Genomic DNA, 18,199 nt, shown 5'->3' with positions numbered 1-18,199 from the left:
TACCCTTAAACTTACCCATACCACTACACCAGTCCCTAACTTTACCCTTAAACTTACCCATACCACCACACCTGACCCTAACTTTACCCTTAAACTTACCCATACCACCACACCAGTCCCTAACTTTACCCTTAAACTTACCCATACCACCACACCTGTCCCTAACTTTACCCTTAAACTTACCCATACCGCCACACCTGTCCCTAACTTTACCCTTAAACTTACCCATACCGCCACACCAGTCCCTAACTTTACCCTTAAACTTACCCATACCACCACACCAGTCCCTAACTTTACCCTTAAACTTACCCATACCACCACACCAGTCCCTAACTTTACCCTTAAACTTACCCATACACCACACCTGTCCCTAACTTTACCCGTATCCCAGCTCAATATCAGCAAGTGTTATGCAATAAAATATGAACACATTAAGTACATTGTACTTATTTAATGTACATATATAGTAGTTAAGGCCAACTAATACAAAGTGGGACCAAATTATTATTTATTTATTTAAAGAAATTGGATCTCTAAATCGGTTAACTAACTTTTTTAACTGGGGTCTGGTGTCTTCCAGGGTATGCAAGTAAGTCCTATGGGGTCCGTGAAAGTTTAGAGATAAACAGTATGATCATATTGGGGTCTGTGGCATCTAGAACCCCCCTGAACTAACTGATAACTGATTTTTTGTAAGTCGCTTTGGATAAAAGCGTCTGCTAAATGATTAAATGTAAATGTAAATGTAAATGATAACTTGCTTACTAATGAGTATCAAATATATTGTCAGTTTCCTTACATACAGTCGATTGAAAAGGCAATGCATCAGTACAACAGTTTAAGCAAATGTACTGACTAAACAAGAGCATAATCACTGTTATGATACCAAAATTGCATCATTTCAAATATGTACTGCACCAAAGAGAAGTCTGTGCAAACCTATGTGCCTGCATCGTATTAGCATTAGCAATTCAGCATTTCACAATGAGCTCTTACAGTCGGGGCAGAGAGAGTTTGAGGGTCCACACAGAACAAAAACAACCTCTAATCCCCTTCTTACAGAGCTGATTATGTAATTCATTCACTTTGCACAGATTCTCATGTCAGTAAATAGGAGGAATGTGTTTTGGAGATGAGAGGTTTTCACATGCACTGCAGAACATACACTGAAGGACAGTTGGTGAAATGCTTTGAATCGTGACGTATGTCTTTAAACGTTACTCATGTGGTCACATTTGCATCACACTCTCGTGCCACATACTTGTGTTGAAAGATTAGGGTGTGTTGCTGAATATTAAGCTTCAAATGTGACTGAATCTCATGAACGCTATTAGGTGCAGAGTTACTTTAGAGATGTAAGTATTTAAATAACTAGCATTGATAAAAAATATTTAAAAAAACGATATAGACATATCGAATATTTAGAACTGATAAAAAAAAACTGCAAAAACAACACAATAGCTAAAACTTTCAAATTAAAATCTGAAACAATAAAAACTAAAATATAATCTCAATGATAAAGTAACACATAAGGATTTATGTGTGTAAACATCAATCAGGCAAAAGATGTATGGCCTTATATTGTGTTGGTCCCCCTTTTGCTGCCAAAACAGCCCTGACCCATCAATGCATAGACTCCTCTAGACCCCTGAAGGTGTGCTGTGGTATCTGGCACCAATATGTTAGCAGCAGATCCTTTAAGTCCTGTAAGTTGTGATGTGGGGCCTCCATGGATCTGACTTGTTTGTTTAGCAAATCCCACAGATGCTCGATTGGATTGAGATCTGGGGAATTTGGAGGTCAACACCTCAAACTCGTTGAAGTGCTCCTCAAACCATTCCTGAACCATTTTTGCTTTGTGGCAGGGTGGATTTTACTGCTGAAAGCCACCAGGGAATACTGTTTCCATGAAAGGGTGAACATGGTCTGCCACAATGCTTAGGTAAGTTGAAGGTGTCAAAGTAGCATCCACATGGATGGCAGGACTTAGGTTTCCTAGCAGAACTTTTCCCAAAACTTTACAATGCCTCTGCTTGCTTAGAACAGAGGAGCGGAGCAACGAAATATACAAATACCCCAAATACATATTATAAAATCTAAAAAATAACCTGCAGGGAACTTTCTGGGAAGGTTCTCTGTAGGTTATAAAATAAAACCCAAAAATAACCTGCAGGGAACGTTCTGGGAAGGTTCTCTGTAGGTTATAAAATAAAACCCAAAAATAAACTGCAGGGAACATTCCGGGAAGGTTCTCTGTAGGTTATAAAAATAAAACCCTGCAGGGACCGTTCTGGGAATGTTCTCTTTAGGTTAAAAAAAACACAACCAATAGAACATTCCCAGAACGTTATTTGGTTCACCACAAAAATAACCAAACGGGAACCATATGGGAACGTTAGGGGAACGTTCTGTGTTTACTGGGAAATCACTGCCTATTCTGAATTTTGAAATTTAGGTTTAAAAAAAGAGACATGAACAAGTTATTTGATAAACATCTGTGACCTTTGATACATGTCTAGTCTTCATGTGTAATCTCCAAGCTTTCCAACGATGTGTAACGATATGATAATATTTGGAGAAGTTGTGGCCATTTTTTAGGTAGGCATTTTAAAAAGGGAGAAAACAGCCTCTAAAGATTGTGCAGTTCTCACCTGTTCTCACCTGCTGGGAGTGACATTAGGGCTTATTTACATCTCATTTAAATAAGCCATACCCCCTGTAAAGCTCCCTATTTAAAGTTGCGACAGATGCAAACGGGAAAAATCGGACCGCATACTAATAATAATAAATGATAGCAGATGCTAACATTTACCATCTAAAAGCCCATTATAATAATGGGGTTTTTTTTTGTAAGTGATACGATGCTAATGATTACAATTAAAAACAACAGTTAATAACAATAGACAAGTATGGGAAGGTCTAAACATGAGATAACGTTTATTTGTTATTAGAATGAACACAAAATGACAAACTTTGATGTTTATGGAAACTCAGCTTTATAAGAAACAATAAAGTATTCTTGCAGATCTCGTTGCCGCCAATGAAATAAGTCCTTTGGGCATACTTTCTGTTTGTTGGGGTCTTCTTTGTGGATGTACTGTGTGTCTCTTTGCCTCTAAAAATGTCCAATAATTTGCATGTCCTGCCACTCTTTTCCACAGCTAAAGAATCCAGCTGTATGTTGTACAAAAGCTGGACAAAGCTTCTGGCTACAGGACTGTCTCCCATGCAAAGAGTTCTCTTTTCTCCTCGTGTAAATACAGTCAAAGTTACGGATTTTCCCAATTTCACTGTTTTAATCCCCGTAAAATGTTACTATCGATATATAATTAATTCATTACATTTATATAGCGCTTACATATAGAAGGGGGGAAATCTCCTCAGCCACCACCAATGTGCAGCATCCACCTGGATGATGTGACGGCAGCCATTTTGCGCCAGAACGCTCACCACACACCAGCTGATTGGTGGAAAGGAGACAGAGTGATTAAGCCAATCAGGATATGGGGATTATTAGGAGGCCATGATGGACAGGGGCCATTGGGCAAATTTGGCCAGGATATAGCCTCTAATATCTTACGATCCAACTCGATTGACGCCAGTCCTTCAGTTGTAGATTAGGGATATTATTTAGTCGTATTATGCTGCCTTCATCGTCGCTTGTTCATAAGCATCCGGCTTGTCTTACTTCAAAACATTTTCAGTGTAACTGCCACGGTTCAGCTCGTTTGCGATAATCTTTGCAGCGTCCATCTTCATTGAATTTTGATTATCTAGAGCTGGCCAGAGCGCTGCATAAAAAATTAGCCATGCTTCCATTTGAGGGTGGGGCAATAACAAAAGCCAGTATGGAAATACACACAGACAAAAGGTGATTTTAACCTCAAAATGTACCTTTTAAGTATACCAATACTGCCATCTCAAACACGGAGATGCTTATTCGTGATCTCAACTAACAGATTCTGCAAAAAAGCAAAAATCACCTATTTTGAAAGAAAAAAAAAAGTTTATTTCTCATTTTGCTCGAAAAGTAGTGCTGCCGACTTGTGTCACTGACAGGTCACAGATATCATATATCATATAGAGATCAGATATCATATACATATATAGAGGTCATATATATATATATATATATATATATATATATATATATATATATATATATATATATATATATATATATATATATATATATATATATATATATATATATATATATATAATGTTGTTTTCAGAAATACACATTATTTTATATGTATGTATGTATGTATCTATGTATGTATGTATGTATGTATGTATGTATGTATGTATGTATGTATGTATACAAGAATGTGTATTTCTGAAAACAACATTGTGACAAAATGAAGAAACATTTAAGCTCCTATTGTAGAGTAGATCAAACTATAATGTAAGCTAATTGTTGATATTGGCCATAAGTAAAAGATAAAAGCATCAATATAATTAATTTATCAAGCTGTTAGATTTTAGAATTATATCAGGGGTTCAGGGTTAGTCTAGTTGCTCCATATACTGACATGGCTAATTTGCAGATATCACTCAATACTGGAGCATTTCTAATAATTCCACACTAAAACTAAACAAACCTACTGATAAAAGATGCACAAATCTAAGGGGCAACCACACTGTTAGAAATTTCTTGTAATTTTACAGGAAATTCCTGGCTAATAGTTGCCGTAAATTTACTGTAAACAGTTTACAGGACTGTTATTGTAAAATGACTACAACAAGGTACTGTATTTAATACAATACAATCATGTAAATTTACTGGTACTTTTACAGGAATTTCCTGTATTTTCACAGGATAAAATACTGTAAATATTACAGCAAAATTTTATATTTACGGCAACTCAGTAGCCAGGAATTTCCTGTAATTTTAGGGATTTCCTGTATTTTCACAGGAGAGAATATTGTAAATATTACAATTAAATGTTGTAACTTGGATAAATGTCCTCTTTCAAACTTCTACAAAGAAAAACAAAACACTTAGTATTTTTTTAATATTTTTTTTTATTTTCTCTTAAAATTTAAGAGAACACAGAGTGCACAATGCACAATCACTCATTTACAACAATCTTTAACATTTAAAATCACTGTCCCTGTACATTGCAACACAAGAGATGCTTTCCATCTGCTATTGCTTTACACGAGTAATATAACAAAAGAGAAAAAAATCAGCAATTTCAAACACATCAAACCAATATTGTGATTAAAGGGTTAGTTCACCCAAAAATGAAAATTATTTAATTAATTACTCACCCTCATGTCGTTGGACACCCGTAACACCTTCGTTTATCTTCAGAACACAAATGAAGATATTTTTGTTGAAAGCTGATGGCTGAGAAAGGCTTCAGAAAGGCCTCCACTGGCATTCAGTACATTCCCAACCACAAGACCAATAAAGGCACTAAACACATCGATACAAAGTCCATCTCACTATAGTCGTGGTACAATAATTTTACAAGTTATTGTGCGCACAAAAATCTAAATAATGACTTTATCCACCAAGTTATTGACGTGAACTCGACGCATGCGCGAGAATATGACGCAGATCCACCGTTCATGACCCAGAAGAGGAGGAATGCCGCTATGGCCTGAGCTCACAGAGACCTACACGGAAGACAATAACTTGGCAGATTAAGTCATTATTTTGATTCTTTTTTGTGCACAAAAACTATTTTCGTTGCATTGTAAAATTATTGTACAGCCACTGTAGTGAGATGGACTTTGTATCGATGTTTTTAGTGCCTTTATTGGTCTTGTGGTTGGGAATGTACTGAATGCCAGTGGAGGCCTATCTGAAGCCTTTCTCAGCCATCAGCTTTCAACAAAAATATCTTCATTTGTGTTCTGAAGATGAACGAAGGTGTTACAGGTGTGCAACGACATGAGGGTGAGTAATTAATGAAATCATTTTCATTTTTGGGTGAACTAACCCTTTAAGTTTATTGACATGTCTCCTATTGTCCTGTAGTGTCCCCTTGCCACTAATGTCCCTTACCCACCAATTCAAAATCCAGCAGTTTTCTCAGAAGAGTGCAAACTGGTGCGTTCAGCCCTCGTTTTTTCTCTGCCTTGCTGCCCGTCTGGGGATTTATGCCGCAAAAGGCTCTGAAAACAGGGGGGGGGGGGGGGCAGGCACACACTTATCAGGTAACATTTAAGACTGATATGACATGGTCATAACCATGACATGAGACATTAAAGGGTTAGTTCACCCAAAAATTAAAATTTGATGTTTATCTGCTTACCCCCTAGTGCATCCAACACAGTAGGTGTGTTTGGTTCTTCAGTAGAACACAAATTAAGATTTTTAACTCCAACCGTTGCTGTGTGCCAGTCAAATAATCATGTGAATGGATAAGGCTCTATGAGAGCAAAACACACAAACAAAAATGCTTAGGCAACGTGCACAAAAACCCTGCTGCTCCTGACGACACATTGATTTGTTAAGACACGAACCGATCGGTTTCTGTGAGAAACTCAACAGTATTTATGTAATTTTTTTTACCTCATATCCCGACGAGTCTCATCAAGTTTTCCCATAGGCTATTTCTTCCGTCTGGTAAGGTCAAGATGGTGCGATCATATATATATATATATATATATATATATATATATATATATATATATAGATGCCTCATTAGTGCCGGCACGGATCGGCCGAATGAGGATTCTACATAATATATACTATGATCACACCAGCTTGACCTCACCAGATGGAAGTAATAGCCTATGGGAAAACTTGATGAGACTCGTTGGGATATGAGGTAAAAAAAATAAATAACATAAATAGTGTTGTGTTTCTCACAGAAACCGATCGGTTTGTGTCTTAAGAAATCAATGTGTCGTCAGGAGCAGCAGGGTTTTTTATGCACATTGTCTAAGCATGTTTTTTTTGTTTGTTTTGCTCTCATAGAATTGTTACCTATTCACCCCATTATATGACTGGCGCAGCAACGGTTGGAGTTAAAAATCTTCATTTGTGTTCTACTGAAGAAACAAACACACCTACATGTTGGATGCACTGGGCTAAGCAGATAAACATCTAATTTTCATTTTTGGGTGAACTAACCCTTTAAGGCAGGGGTCCCCAATCTCGGTCCTGGAGGGCCACTGTTCTGCACAGTTTAAATCCAATCCCAATCAAACACACCTGAAACAGCTAATCAATGCCTATAAAATTAAACATGACAGTGCCATGTTTAAACACACCTCTGAATGAATTCAAGTGTGCTTGCGGCTTCTGCTGGATATTGCAAGTTGAAGACATAGTAGGCAGCGAAGACTGCTGCCAATCCATGCAGGAGGTTGCTGTGGGGCCCCATCACACATGCTCCTTCCATGGACATAATCCATGTGTCTGCGCCGCGCAGTATCTCTCCTGAAACCCATTAACAATATAACTAAAAGCTGCACAACACACTATTGCCACCTAACATGAATTCATGTTCAAGTGGAGAAAGACTTACACAGATCCCCTTGAACATTATCTCCTTTGACCACCGCACCCTCCATCAACAACTCAAAGACATTTAAAAAAAATTACAGAATTAACTTCAAAATTAGGGAAGATTAGGGAACTACAAAATTAGGGAAGATTATACGAAAAAAAAGGAAGAAAAAAAATAATATATATATACGATAATGTTATAAAAAATGTTCTTGATAAATGTTTTAACAGTTATAAGAAAAGAGCAAACATAAGCTACCTTTATAAACTAACGTTAACTCACTAACAGGAGGCAGACGAGACGATCTTCTCAGAAGTCAAAGCCCGCCATAAAAAAAAAAAAAAACCTTTCCACAGACCACCGGACTTTCAGCAAGTGCAAAAAAAAAAAGAGAAGACACCTAATGATAACTACACACTTGAAAATATTTTTTCTAAGATGAACGTGCACAGTTCAGTTTAAGATTTGGCACTTTATTGTATTACAAACTGACAGGAGCTAGCCGCTATGTTCGGCAAAACAGCAAAACGGACAAGAAATATATTTATACAAATATATACAATAATGTTATAAAATCTGTTCTTGATATATGCTTTAACAGTTATAAGAAAAGAGCAAACATAAGCTAACTTTTTAAACTAACTCACTGACAGGAGGCAGACGAGACGTTCTTCTCAAAGTCAAAGCCCGCTATAAAAAAACTTTCCACAGACCACCGGACTTTCAGCACGTGCAAAAAAAAAAAAAGACACCTTTTATGATTACTACACTTAGAAATAATTTTTCTAAGATGAACGTGCGCAGTTCAGTTTAAGGCACTTTATCGTTAGCTAGATTACAAACAGAATGACAGGAGCTAGCAAGCTATGTTCGGCAAAACAGCGAAACGGACAAAAAATAAATAAAAAAATATATATATATATAATTATATATATTTATTATAATAATTAATTAATAATTATATATATATACAATAATGTTATAAAATCTGTTCTTGATATATGCTTTAACAGTTATAAGAAAAGAGCAAACAGCTACCTTTTTAAACTAACTCACTGACAGGAGGCAGACGTGACAATCTTCTTATGGTCAAGCGCGTAATAAAAATCTTTCCACAGCACAGACCACCGTAGATCCAAAGTTTGGATCATTTTACAGACTCGGATCTCTGAATCTCCTTAAGCAAAATTAACGAACTAATCATTTTGAGTTGAATCATGCGAGTTGAGCTAACGTTATAGAGATCTAACGTTACTATAGCTAATGTTACTGAAATATACCAAACGAAAAATAAGAAAAGAGCAAACATAAGCTAACGTTACCTTTATAAACTAACTCACTGACAGGAGGCAGACGTGACGTTCTTCTCAGAAGTCAAGCGCGCCATAAAAAAAACTTTCCACAGAACACCGTAGATCCAAAGTTTGGATAATTTTAACGTTACAGACTCGGGTCTTTGAATCTCCTTCAGCAAAAAAAAGAACAAACTAATCATTTTGAGTTTAATGATGAGAGTTGAGCTAACGTTATAGAGAACCGACGTTACTCTAGCTAATGTTACTGAAATATACCAAACGAAAAATTGTGAATATTTCGTACCTGGATGTGGTAACTTTTCCCGGATGGTTTGAGTAAAGACGCCGCTTCACCGCAGTCGGTTCGTGGTGTTTTTTACCGGGAGTGTCAAGTCACTGAGATGTCACTGAAAAATACCAAACGAAACAATCACCACTCACTCATATCACCAGTATTAATATATCCATGGACTTATAAAAATAGATTTCATGTTAACGTTTCATACCTGAGATGTGTTCCTTCCAAAAATGTTTGATTCTGGTGCATTGGCCGCCACAGTGCCGCGCAATTTCAAAATTCAAATAGTAGGAATCCCACAATGCTATGCGGTGGCTGTAAAATAATGCTTTTACAGTGTAGTTACAACAAAATTACAAGACTGTCCATAAATTTCCCATCATGCATTTGCATTTACAATAAAAAAATGAATACAATAAGTTGTTGTAAAATTTACTGTAAAAATTACATCAATTGCTAACAGTGCATGACACAACCACTTAAAATAAACTAGCAACCACACTGTCTGCCGTCATATCTAAAGCATGACTAATCCTGTTAACATGAATCTTATTATTGTAGTTCTACACATTTCTATAGGTCTCTGGATTACTATGAAGCCATTCTTCCTCTGTTTGTTGGGCAACATGTCACTTGACTAGCACTTGACAAGAGGACCTTTGGGTAGGCCAGTGATTCCAGACAGATGTTCTTGCAAATCATGTTAAACTAAGAGCTTTGCATGTTAATTACTTCCTTTTGAATGCAACAAAGATTGACTGATATAGATAACCGTGAGTAGTTGACCTGGGGTCAGTTCTTTGTACCTCGCTGAGATGATTTGACAGATTCCAAATCTTCTAATCATGATAACTGATATCTGGCTGATTTGGTTCTTTAAATAAATTTGAGGACTGGATTAAAACATCTGGATAAAGTTATCTAAGTTTATTAGATAATAATAAACTTGCGTTCTTGTGTTCCCTGAAGAGGGCAGATCCATCGATAAACAAAAACAACGATCGGCGATGCAGCGATTGGCTGGTGTCAAGACAATGTAATGACATCATATAATTAAAAAGGCCACCTGGCAAAAAACGTGTGTGACAGTATTAATTAAAGTTTCTTAACGGTCAAGATTAAAGTATCTGCATTTCTTGCGCTGCATTAAGTCACTCCCATAATATCCATCATCGCTCAAATTAATGCACGGCGCAGATTAACTTCATAACAAGTGTGTAAACCTCCAATACAACTATAAAGTAATTATTCCATCACAAATAAATCTCTCAATCAAGCGACTGTGTCTATAGTATTATATGCACCTTTTACAAAAAAATATAATATTATTTTCAAATAAACTTTTCTATTATTATGTTATTATTATTTTTTTTTTTTAAACATTTTAATAATTTAATATTATTGCCCTTGGTTCAGTAAGGAATTCTTGCAATAAAGTATCAGAAGATCTAATCCAATCTAATCCTGTTTACATGAAATAAGGCTTCCCCCCTGAGCAGGTTTAAGGGGGGGGGGGGATGCTGTTTCATGCATACTGAGCTTTTTACACTGTTAAAGACTTGGATTCTTATCCTAAACATAGACAAAATTTCAAAAAAATAAAGTTGGACGTTTGACATTTCTGTGTCAAAAATACCCCTTCCGGTTTCTCACAAGTTTCGGAATTTTTTTTTTGAGTATGGGTCCGCTTGACGTCAATGGTTCGGAATGTCCTTGTATGGGCCACACGGGCTCTTCACCTGGAAGGGTGCGCGCGAGCGAACGACCGGACCAGAGAGAGAGCAAATGCACACCACCCATAAACACTGCACTCACTGCTGTCTCAGGACTTCACCAAATCAACAATGTCGCCAAAGAAGTGTGTTTTTGATGGAGCGGTGACGATAAAATGTATGACGTGCAAAACCGTTTTGCTTGCGATTGCTAAGGTTTAGTCCAAGCAGCAACCTCCCGCGATCTCTCTTGAAGCCAATACAGAAGTAATGTAAACTGCAAATGTCTCAACTGCAGTTTAAAGGCAGACTCCAGAAGGGAGCAGAATCTCATTGAGCCCCATGTTAAAATGGTCAACTTTACATCAGAAAAAAAAAAACATGTTTACAGCCTGGTACAAATTGTGTTTTTTGCCTGTACGGCTAATTTTGACCTTCATGACAACTGTGAGGGGGGTGAATTTTTTTAATAAATCATTCGTTTACGTTATATAAAGCCTTAAAGTTCTGCATAATTAAGGGCGTGGTTACAGGTGGATAGCCATTTATCTGCCGTCTATAGTCATTGCGTCACATAAAGCATTTTCTGCTATGCGGGAGTGACACGCGATGACTTGCTCACAAGATGGTAAAGCCCAGTTCGCCCCGATTTTAAGCTTCAGAACGGCTTATCGGAATCCTATTGGTGATGTCACGGACACTATGTCCATATTTTTTTTACAGTCTATGGTTTAGTCGCATACAGTAGTCCATAAACCAAATCATGTCCCCATTATCCAAAAGTAAACACGTAAATGTTGACAAGCCACTAAATACTGTAGCGTTACATACCACAGCGACGGATGTCCTGCTGTTGCTGCTTCTCAAGTTCAATTTATTTCAGCATCCGGATCTGATTCTGGATCATATATGAATAGTTGAAACTGATTGATAGCCATGGTTTATTTAGGGTTTCTTTTCCACGCTTGAGGATGTCACCGCTTTGTCCGCGCTTGTCATTCTTTAGCTCCGCCCACACAATACGCCTCCATCCGCTTTTTTTTTCTTTTTTCGGAAAGACTTGTTACAGCCTATCTTTCTTTTATAAATATAATAAAACTAAAGTCTTTTCAGAGATATGAAGGATGCAATACTACTCTATAGGTACTCAAGATTGACATGACATTGACCGAAACTGAGTGTTTAATCCCCCCTTTAAGCTTACTGACCTGTTGCTATGACATCAAGTCTAGGATGAGCGTCGAAGAACCAAACAATCCGAGAAGATGCCAAATCGTCAACAATCAAATCCAGATAACTGAGTTAGCGACAGGGCTGCACGATATTGGAAAAACATTACATTGCGATATTTTTTCCCCCAATGATATATATATTGCGATATTGAGAGCCATCAATCCAGGCTAAAGTCAATAATTACCATTCCATGATATTAATAATTTCACTAATAAGCAAGCTTCATTACAAGTGACAAACATAAATGTTGGAAAGTATGTGTAAACATGAAACTAAACCTCCAGTAGGTGGCAGCAGGTGACCATCTTAAGCCGGGTGCACACAGTTTGATGTTGGCCACGATTTGGCCGTCTGAGACAAATTTAGCAAATCCTAAAAGATTCCTCAGATCCTAGGCTAAAATCTGACGTCTTTGGTAGGGGTGTCCATGGTTAAACGATTGACCGATTAACCGTTAAAAATTGCGTAACCGAGTGAAACATTTTGCTCGGTTAAGTGGCGTCAATGACGTGCCTTGAATTTAGTTGTAATATATGTTTGCACCCCTAGAGACCGCCAGAACGCTCCCAGACATTTGTAATATCCACAAGAAGAAGTCATGACCAGCTTTCTAAGCGGGCAATGAAGCGGGCAAAGAAAGCGTGGGAGCACTTTAAAAATGAGAGTGACGGGGCAAAATGCAAGTATTGCAATGCAGTGCTTACCGCATTTTTCAGGCTATAAGTCGCTCCCGAGTATGAGTCGCATCAGTCAAAATATGCGTCATGAAGAGGAAAATAACATACGTCGCACTGGACTAAAAGTCGCATTAGGGCAGAAGCAGAGCGCGAGCCGCGCGCGCTGTGCATAACAGAGCAGAAGAAAGAAAGTTTGAAGTGAGAAACTTGTGAATGACTAGAGAAAAGCAGACGTTACTTTAACTGTAATGAAGAAAACAAAAAAGCTAATCGCGGACTGAAAGCAAGATGGCCAGAGCTGAAGGGACGAGACCACAGATGCTTGAACTCTGCCGGGAGAGGCTCAGCCGTGCGAGTCAAACGCTGAGTCTGTGTGAATCATTCTCGGCTGCATACTAACGTTACATGCTCTAATCATTGCTCGTGAACTGGAGCGCATCTCATCCTAATTTAACGAAACTCAGCGTACGCCTCGCAGACATGAAATAGATCTTAAGAAACTTAAAATGTCTTTTAACAATTTAAAACGAAAAGAAATAGGCTACTCTCTGATTATGTAATCCATGACTTGCATTTCTCTATATATGCGTGTTCACTACGGAGATGGTGGTCGTCAAATTAATAAGCTAAAAATAACCCTGACGCACACTATGGTTAACCGAGTATTAACCGCCCTAGTCTTTGGTCGTTAGTTTGTCATGTTCACCGGCAGCCGATAAATGAGCGCTGCAATCAAATTTTACCTCAGACGAAATTCTGGCAGTGTCAGAAGATTTGGCACACACACAATCAGTGTGACTTCTCCTACGACGGCAGTCAAATATCTCCGTTTTTCAAGACAAACTATGACCAAAACGAGAGATAGAGATTTCTTTGTAGCCACCATTTCAGTCCCGCGTGTAATGCAGCTCACTATCACCGAACGCATCATTCATTGATGATATAAAACTCCTGACGAGTTTTCTTGTGCTCGTCCGTTTTTAACGCGCCTTCACTATTGTGCAGTCTGACATTAATGCCAATAGAGATCTTACAGTGTGACATGGCTTACATCGGGGATCATGTTCGTACAGTCTGACAAGTGACATTTGAAAAATCGCACAGTGTGCAGGACCCATTAATGAGTGAGTCACTGAGTTGTTCATTCAAACGATTCATTCAAATGCTGAATCGTTCAGTAACACACTTTTTGCTGTGAGTGAGACGCGTCTGCTGTGAACGATTTTCACTGCTGAAATAGAACAAAAACACTAAATATTGCATCTAAAATGTAAATGGAACTGTCATATGAAATCAGTGTCATTTACAGTCGTGATGGTATTCAGAAAAACGCTCAAGTGTTGTAGTTTCTCCTCGAGAGCCTGCACGAGCGTCAACGCCGTGACCTTATTATTGTCAGTTCATTATATATTATTATCCACTATCGATTGCCACTTACACTAAATGAATGCGCAAACATTCTTGCAATTTGGGTGATTCGCTAGTTATTTTTGATTTAATCAGGCTCTTTTCCATCAGGCAAGTAAAATTCTCTTTCACTTGTCCCTTCAAAAAATCCACTTGTCCCGGACAAGCGCTAAGGTCGAGCCCTGCTTTGTATTTGTCGTAAAGAGCTTTGTGGTGCCGTTTTAAGAGCTTCCAAGGACCGTTCTTGTTTTGTGGCCACAACTTTCTGACACTCCATGCAAAGTACCTCTTTTTGGTCAACATACTCCTTTTTGTAGCCGAAACAAAACCTTTTTTTTTTTTACTTTTTTTTTTTTATGCAGCGGCTCCTCTTCGTCGCGCGTTTTAGCAGTGAATGTTTGGCCGTGAGCGGTGAGTAGCGGCACAGCGAACGAATCAATTTGCAGGCACGCGGAACGTGCATGTCACTCCAGCAACAAACTCGTGTTTACTGTGTGCTACCGTTCTCTTAATACACCATGGGCTACTACCCTTCACTTCGCATGTTCCGGCGATGTGACTATCTGAGCGATCATCACGTGCACATGGCAATGTCGATGTTAAAACAGAATATATCGTTCAGCCCTAGTTAGCAATGTATGAAGAACGGACCCCTGATCAGCTGATTTGATTGTTGATTTGATCAGCAAATACAGAGAAGCATTTGAATATAAAAGTATTGGGATTTCCATTGACATCTGTTGTTTTTATACTTATATGATATTGTATTTTTATCCCCATACATAACAATTTTTTTGTTGTTGCGTTTTTACATTTTCATTAAGACTTTATAAAATTTACATAAAATCTGCATTAAATGGAAGTTATGATAGTCTTTTATTCCATATTGTGTCATATACAAGTGCTGGTCATATAATTAGAATATCATCAAAAAGTTGATTTATTTAACTATTCTGTTCAAAAAGTGAAACTTGTATATTATATTCATTTATTACACACAGAATGATATATTTTAAATGTTAATTTGTTTTATTTTTGATGATTATAACTAACAACTAAGGAAAATCCCAAATTCAGTATCTCAGAAAATTAGAATATTGTAAAAAAAGGTTCAATATTGAAAACAATATTGAACAAATTTGACACCTGGTGGCACACTCTAATGAGCTAATTCACTAAAAACACCTGCAAAAGGCTGTTAAATTGTCTCTCAGACTAGTTCTGTAGGCTACATAATCATGGGAAGACTGCTGACTTGACAGTTGTCCAACAGATTACCATTGTTACCTTGCAAAAGGAGGGCAAGACACAAAGGGTTATTGCAAAAGAGGCTGGCTGTTCACAGAGCTCTCTGTCCAAGCACATTAGGTAAAGGAAAGGAAAATATGTGGTAGAAAAAAAGTGTACAAGCAATAGGGATAACTGTACCCTGGAGAGGATAGTACAAAAACCCATTCAAAAATGTGGGGGAAATTCACAAAGACTGCCGCTGGAGTCAGTGCTTCAAGAACCACTACACACAGACGCATGCAAAACATGGGTTTCAGCTAGGGCTGGGCGATAAAACAATAATTATCACGTTATAATTTTCCTCGATAAAACGATAAGAACAGTTCGATAAATTCTCGATGTAATGCTTACGTGCTATGCATAATGCTGCGCATGCGTATTGCAGACCGGGCTTCTGGGAGCTGCACGCGCTGTTGTTTACAGTCTGTGGCTGACAGGCTTGGAGTGAAGTGGAGCGATAAAAATGAGCAATAGTGAAGAAAATGCAGCGCTTACGACCAACTCGGAGGACACAGATATCGTTGACAAGTTTGTTCACTCAACTTCAGTGGTTCGGAGATATTTTGGCGATCCCATCCGACATAAAACAGAGCGACGTGCGTGGGCTGCTTATCATAGGTTCACCAGGCGGAATTGAATTATTAAATGATCGTGCTTCTTCTAAGTTCTTCCATACAACATTAAGCCCAACACAGTGGTACTATAAACTACATTCACGCACAGCAGGCTTATTACCTTGTTAGTTGTAGTGGGTGACTTGCAAGCTAACGCTACCAAACTTTAATGACTAAAACATCGGACTTGTACATCGCTATCATAATTGTTTGTCTTTGGTGATATAATCTACCTCAGTTTTAATAAATTGTTCACCTATTGGGAAGTGTTTGCCATGTTTTGACAATAAAGGATAGTTTAAAACCACAGTTTTAAATTATCACTGTTTTCTGCATCTTTCACTCAGGAGCAAAAATATGCCTTTAAATTTTAAAGAAATAATTTTACATTTATCATGATATTTATCGATATCGACTGATATGGAAAATTATTTTGTGATAATTTTTTGGGGCCATATCGCCAAGCCCTAGTTTCAGCTGTCACATTCCTTGTGTCAAGCCACTCTCGAACAACAGACAGCGTCAGAAGCGTCACGCCTGGGCTAAAGACAAAAAGGACTGCTGAGTGGTCCAAAGTTAGGTTTTCTGATTAAAGTAAATTTTGCATTTCCTTTTGAAATCAGGGTCCCAAAGTCTGGAGGAAAAGAAGAGGGAAACACAATCCACATTGCTTGAGGTCCTGTTCCTGCTGCTGACCAACTTTATGGAAAGGCAGATTTCAATTACCAACAGGACTTGGCACCTGCACAAAAAAAAGCAACCCGTACTTGCTCGAAGGACCATGGTATTCCTGTTCTTAATTGGCCAGCAAACTCACATGACCTTAACCCCAAAGAAAATCTATGGGGTATAGTGAAGAGGAAGATGCGATATGCCAGACCCAAAAATGCAGAAGAGCAACCTGGGCTCTCATAACACCCAAACAGTGCCACAGACTGATCAACTCCATGCAACGCTGCATTGCTGCAGTAATTCAGGCAAAAGGAGCCACAACTAAGTATTGGGTGCTGTACTTGCTCATACTTTCCATGGTCATACTTTTAAGTTGGCCAAGATTTCTAAAAATCCTTTCTTTGTATTGGTCTTAAGCAATGTTCTAATTTTCGGAGATACTGAATTTGTAAGAATATTATGCAGATTTATATATGCTTTATTTGAAAGAATAATAAAAAATAAAAATAAAAACGTTATTGTTGTCTATCATTGTAGGCCTACTTTTAAACTGGTCGAGGTTGATATGACATTTGAATTTAATTAGTACAGTAATCAAATTACACTGTTGAATATGTAATTAGTAGCTAGTAATACATTTTACACTGGTGGCTATACACCCACTAGTTTTATGATATCTCTCTCTCTCTCTCTCTCTCTCTCTCTCTCTCTCTCTCTCTCTCTCTCTCTCTCTCTCTCTCTCTCTCTCTCTCTCTCTCTCTCTGCAATCTTTAATGAAAACTTTGTTGGTCAAGCAGAAACACACAAACTGTGGTGTCACAATCCTTAGACATGCTATATCTAATGCTAATGCAGATAAAAGTTGTGTAACAATATAAACAAGAGAATGCTGATCTGGTATCACAATAAAATCACAACCCATACATTAAAACAACTTCTACTGTCACCTCATGCTAGTGGTGGTCATGTTTAAAAGTTATTCATTTCCAACAGTTTTAACTAATTAGCCTATGTTATGATGCGACTGTCCTCAAACGATATGATGATGATGATGATCGATTACTTACCATTTTTAAATATATGCATCCTGAGTCTGGATTCGTCCACTCGCCCCTCTGCATCCATCACGCCTGGCATCGAGATGCGCGCGCAGGCAGACCCAGGTGAGGTCACAGGTGCGACGGACCGACAGTTGTTGTTATTCCCCGTCGCAACGCTGCACTTAATTCCCTTAAACTTCCCAACGGGTCCATTACTGTCCAGATGGTTTTTACCTTTCCCTTCTACGCGTGATTCATCACAAGAATCTATCATCGTAAAATCCTTTGAAAACTCTTACTCTCAGGCATTAAAGTTGTTGTGAGGTACGAGGTAATAAAATCAGCACTTAAAAAGTCTTCGGCGGTCTTTCTGAAAGCTCATTTTAGACGTTTGTGAAAGTGTTTTGATAGTGAACACACCCCTCATCCCTGTCATATGATCTCTCTCTCTCTCTCTCTCTCTCTCTCTCTCTCTCTCTCTCTCTCTCT

The 18,199-nt window shown here is 38.0% G+C and overlaps 1 protein-coding gene and 1 long non-coding RNA gene across 3 annotated transcripts in view; both read right to left on the bottom strand.

The window, feature by feature from the left end:
- The window catches only part of si:dkey-238d18.4 (TBC1 domain family member 15), a 30,887-nt gene extending 12,753 nt beyond the window's left edge, over window positions 1-18,134 (bottom strand). For both annotated transcript variants that reach the window (XM_067451627.1, XM_067451628.1), the window contains exon 1: window positions 17,738-18,134. In XM_067451627.1, coding sequence (XP_067307728.1) covers window positions 17,738-17,984 — 247 coding nt within the window. In that variant the 5' untranslated portion in view covers window positions 17,985-18,134. The remainder of the gene's footprint in view (window positions 1-17,737) is intronic.
- LOC137085063 (uncharacterized) lies at window positions 5,896-9,482 on the bottom strand. Its single transcript, XR_010906886.1, has 4 exons — window positions 9,274-9,482; window positions 9,072-9,174; window positions 7,234-7,402; window positions 5,896-6,129 (listed from the first exon to the last, which is right to left on the bottom strand). It is a non-coding gene; the product is annotated as an uncharacterized lncRNA (long non-coding RNA).
- Window positions 18,135-18,199: the final 65 nt, after the last annotated feature.

Source organism: Pseudorasbora parva, chromosome 8 (assembly GCF_024679245.1).
Source record: "Pseudorasbora parva isolate DD20220531a chromosome 8, ASM2467924v1, whole genome shotgun sequence".
Taxonomy (NCBI): Eukaryota; Metazoa; Chordata; class Actinopteri; order Cypriniformes; family Gobionidae; genus Pseudorasbora; species Pseudorasbora parva.
Note: the sequence above shows the minus strand (reverse complement) of the source record. Positions and strands in the feature narration are given on the sequence as shown.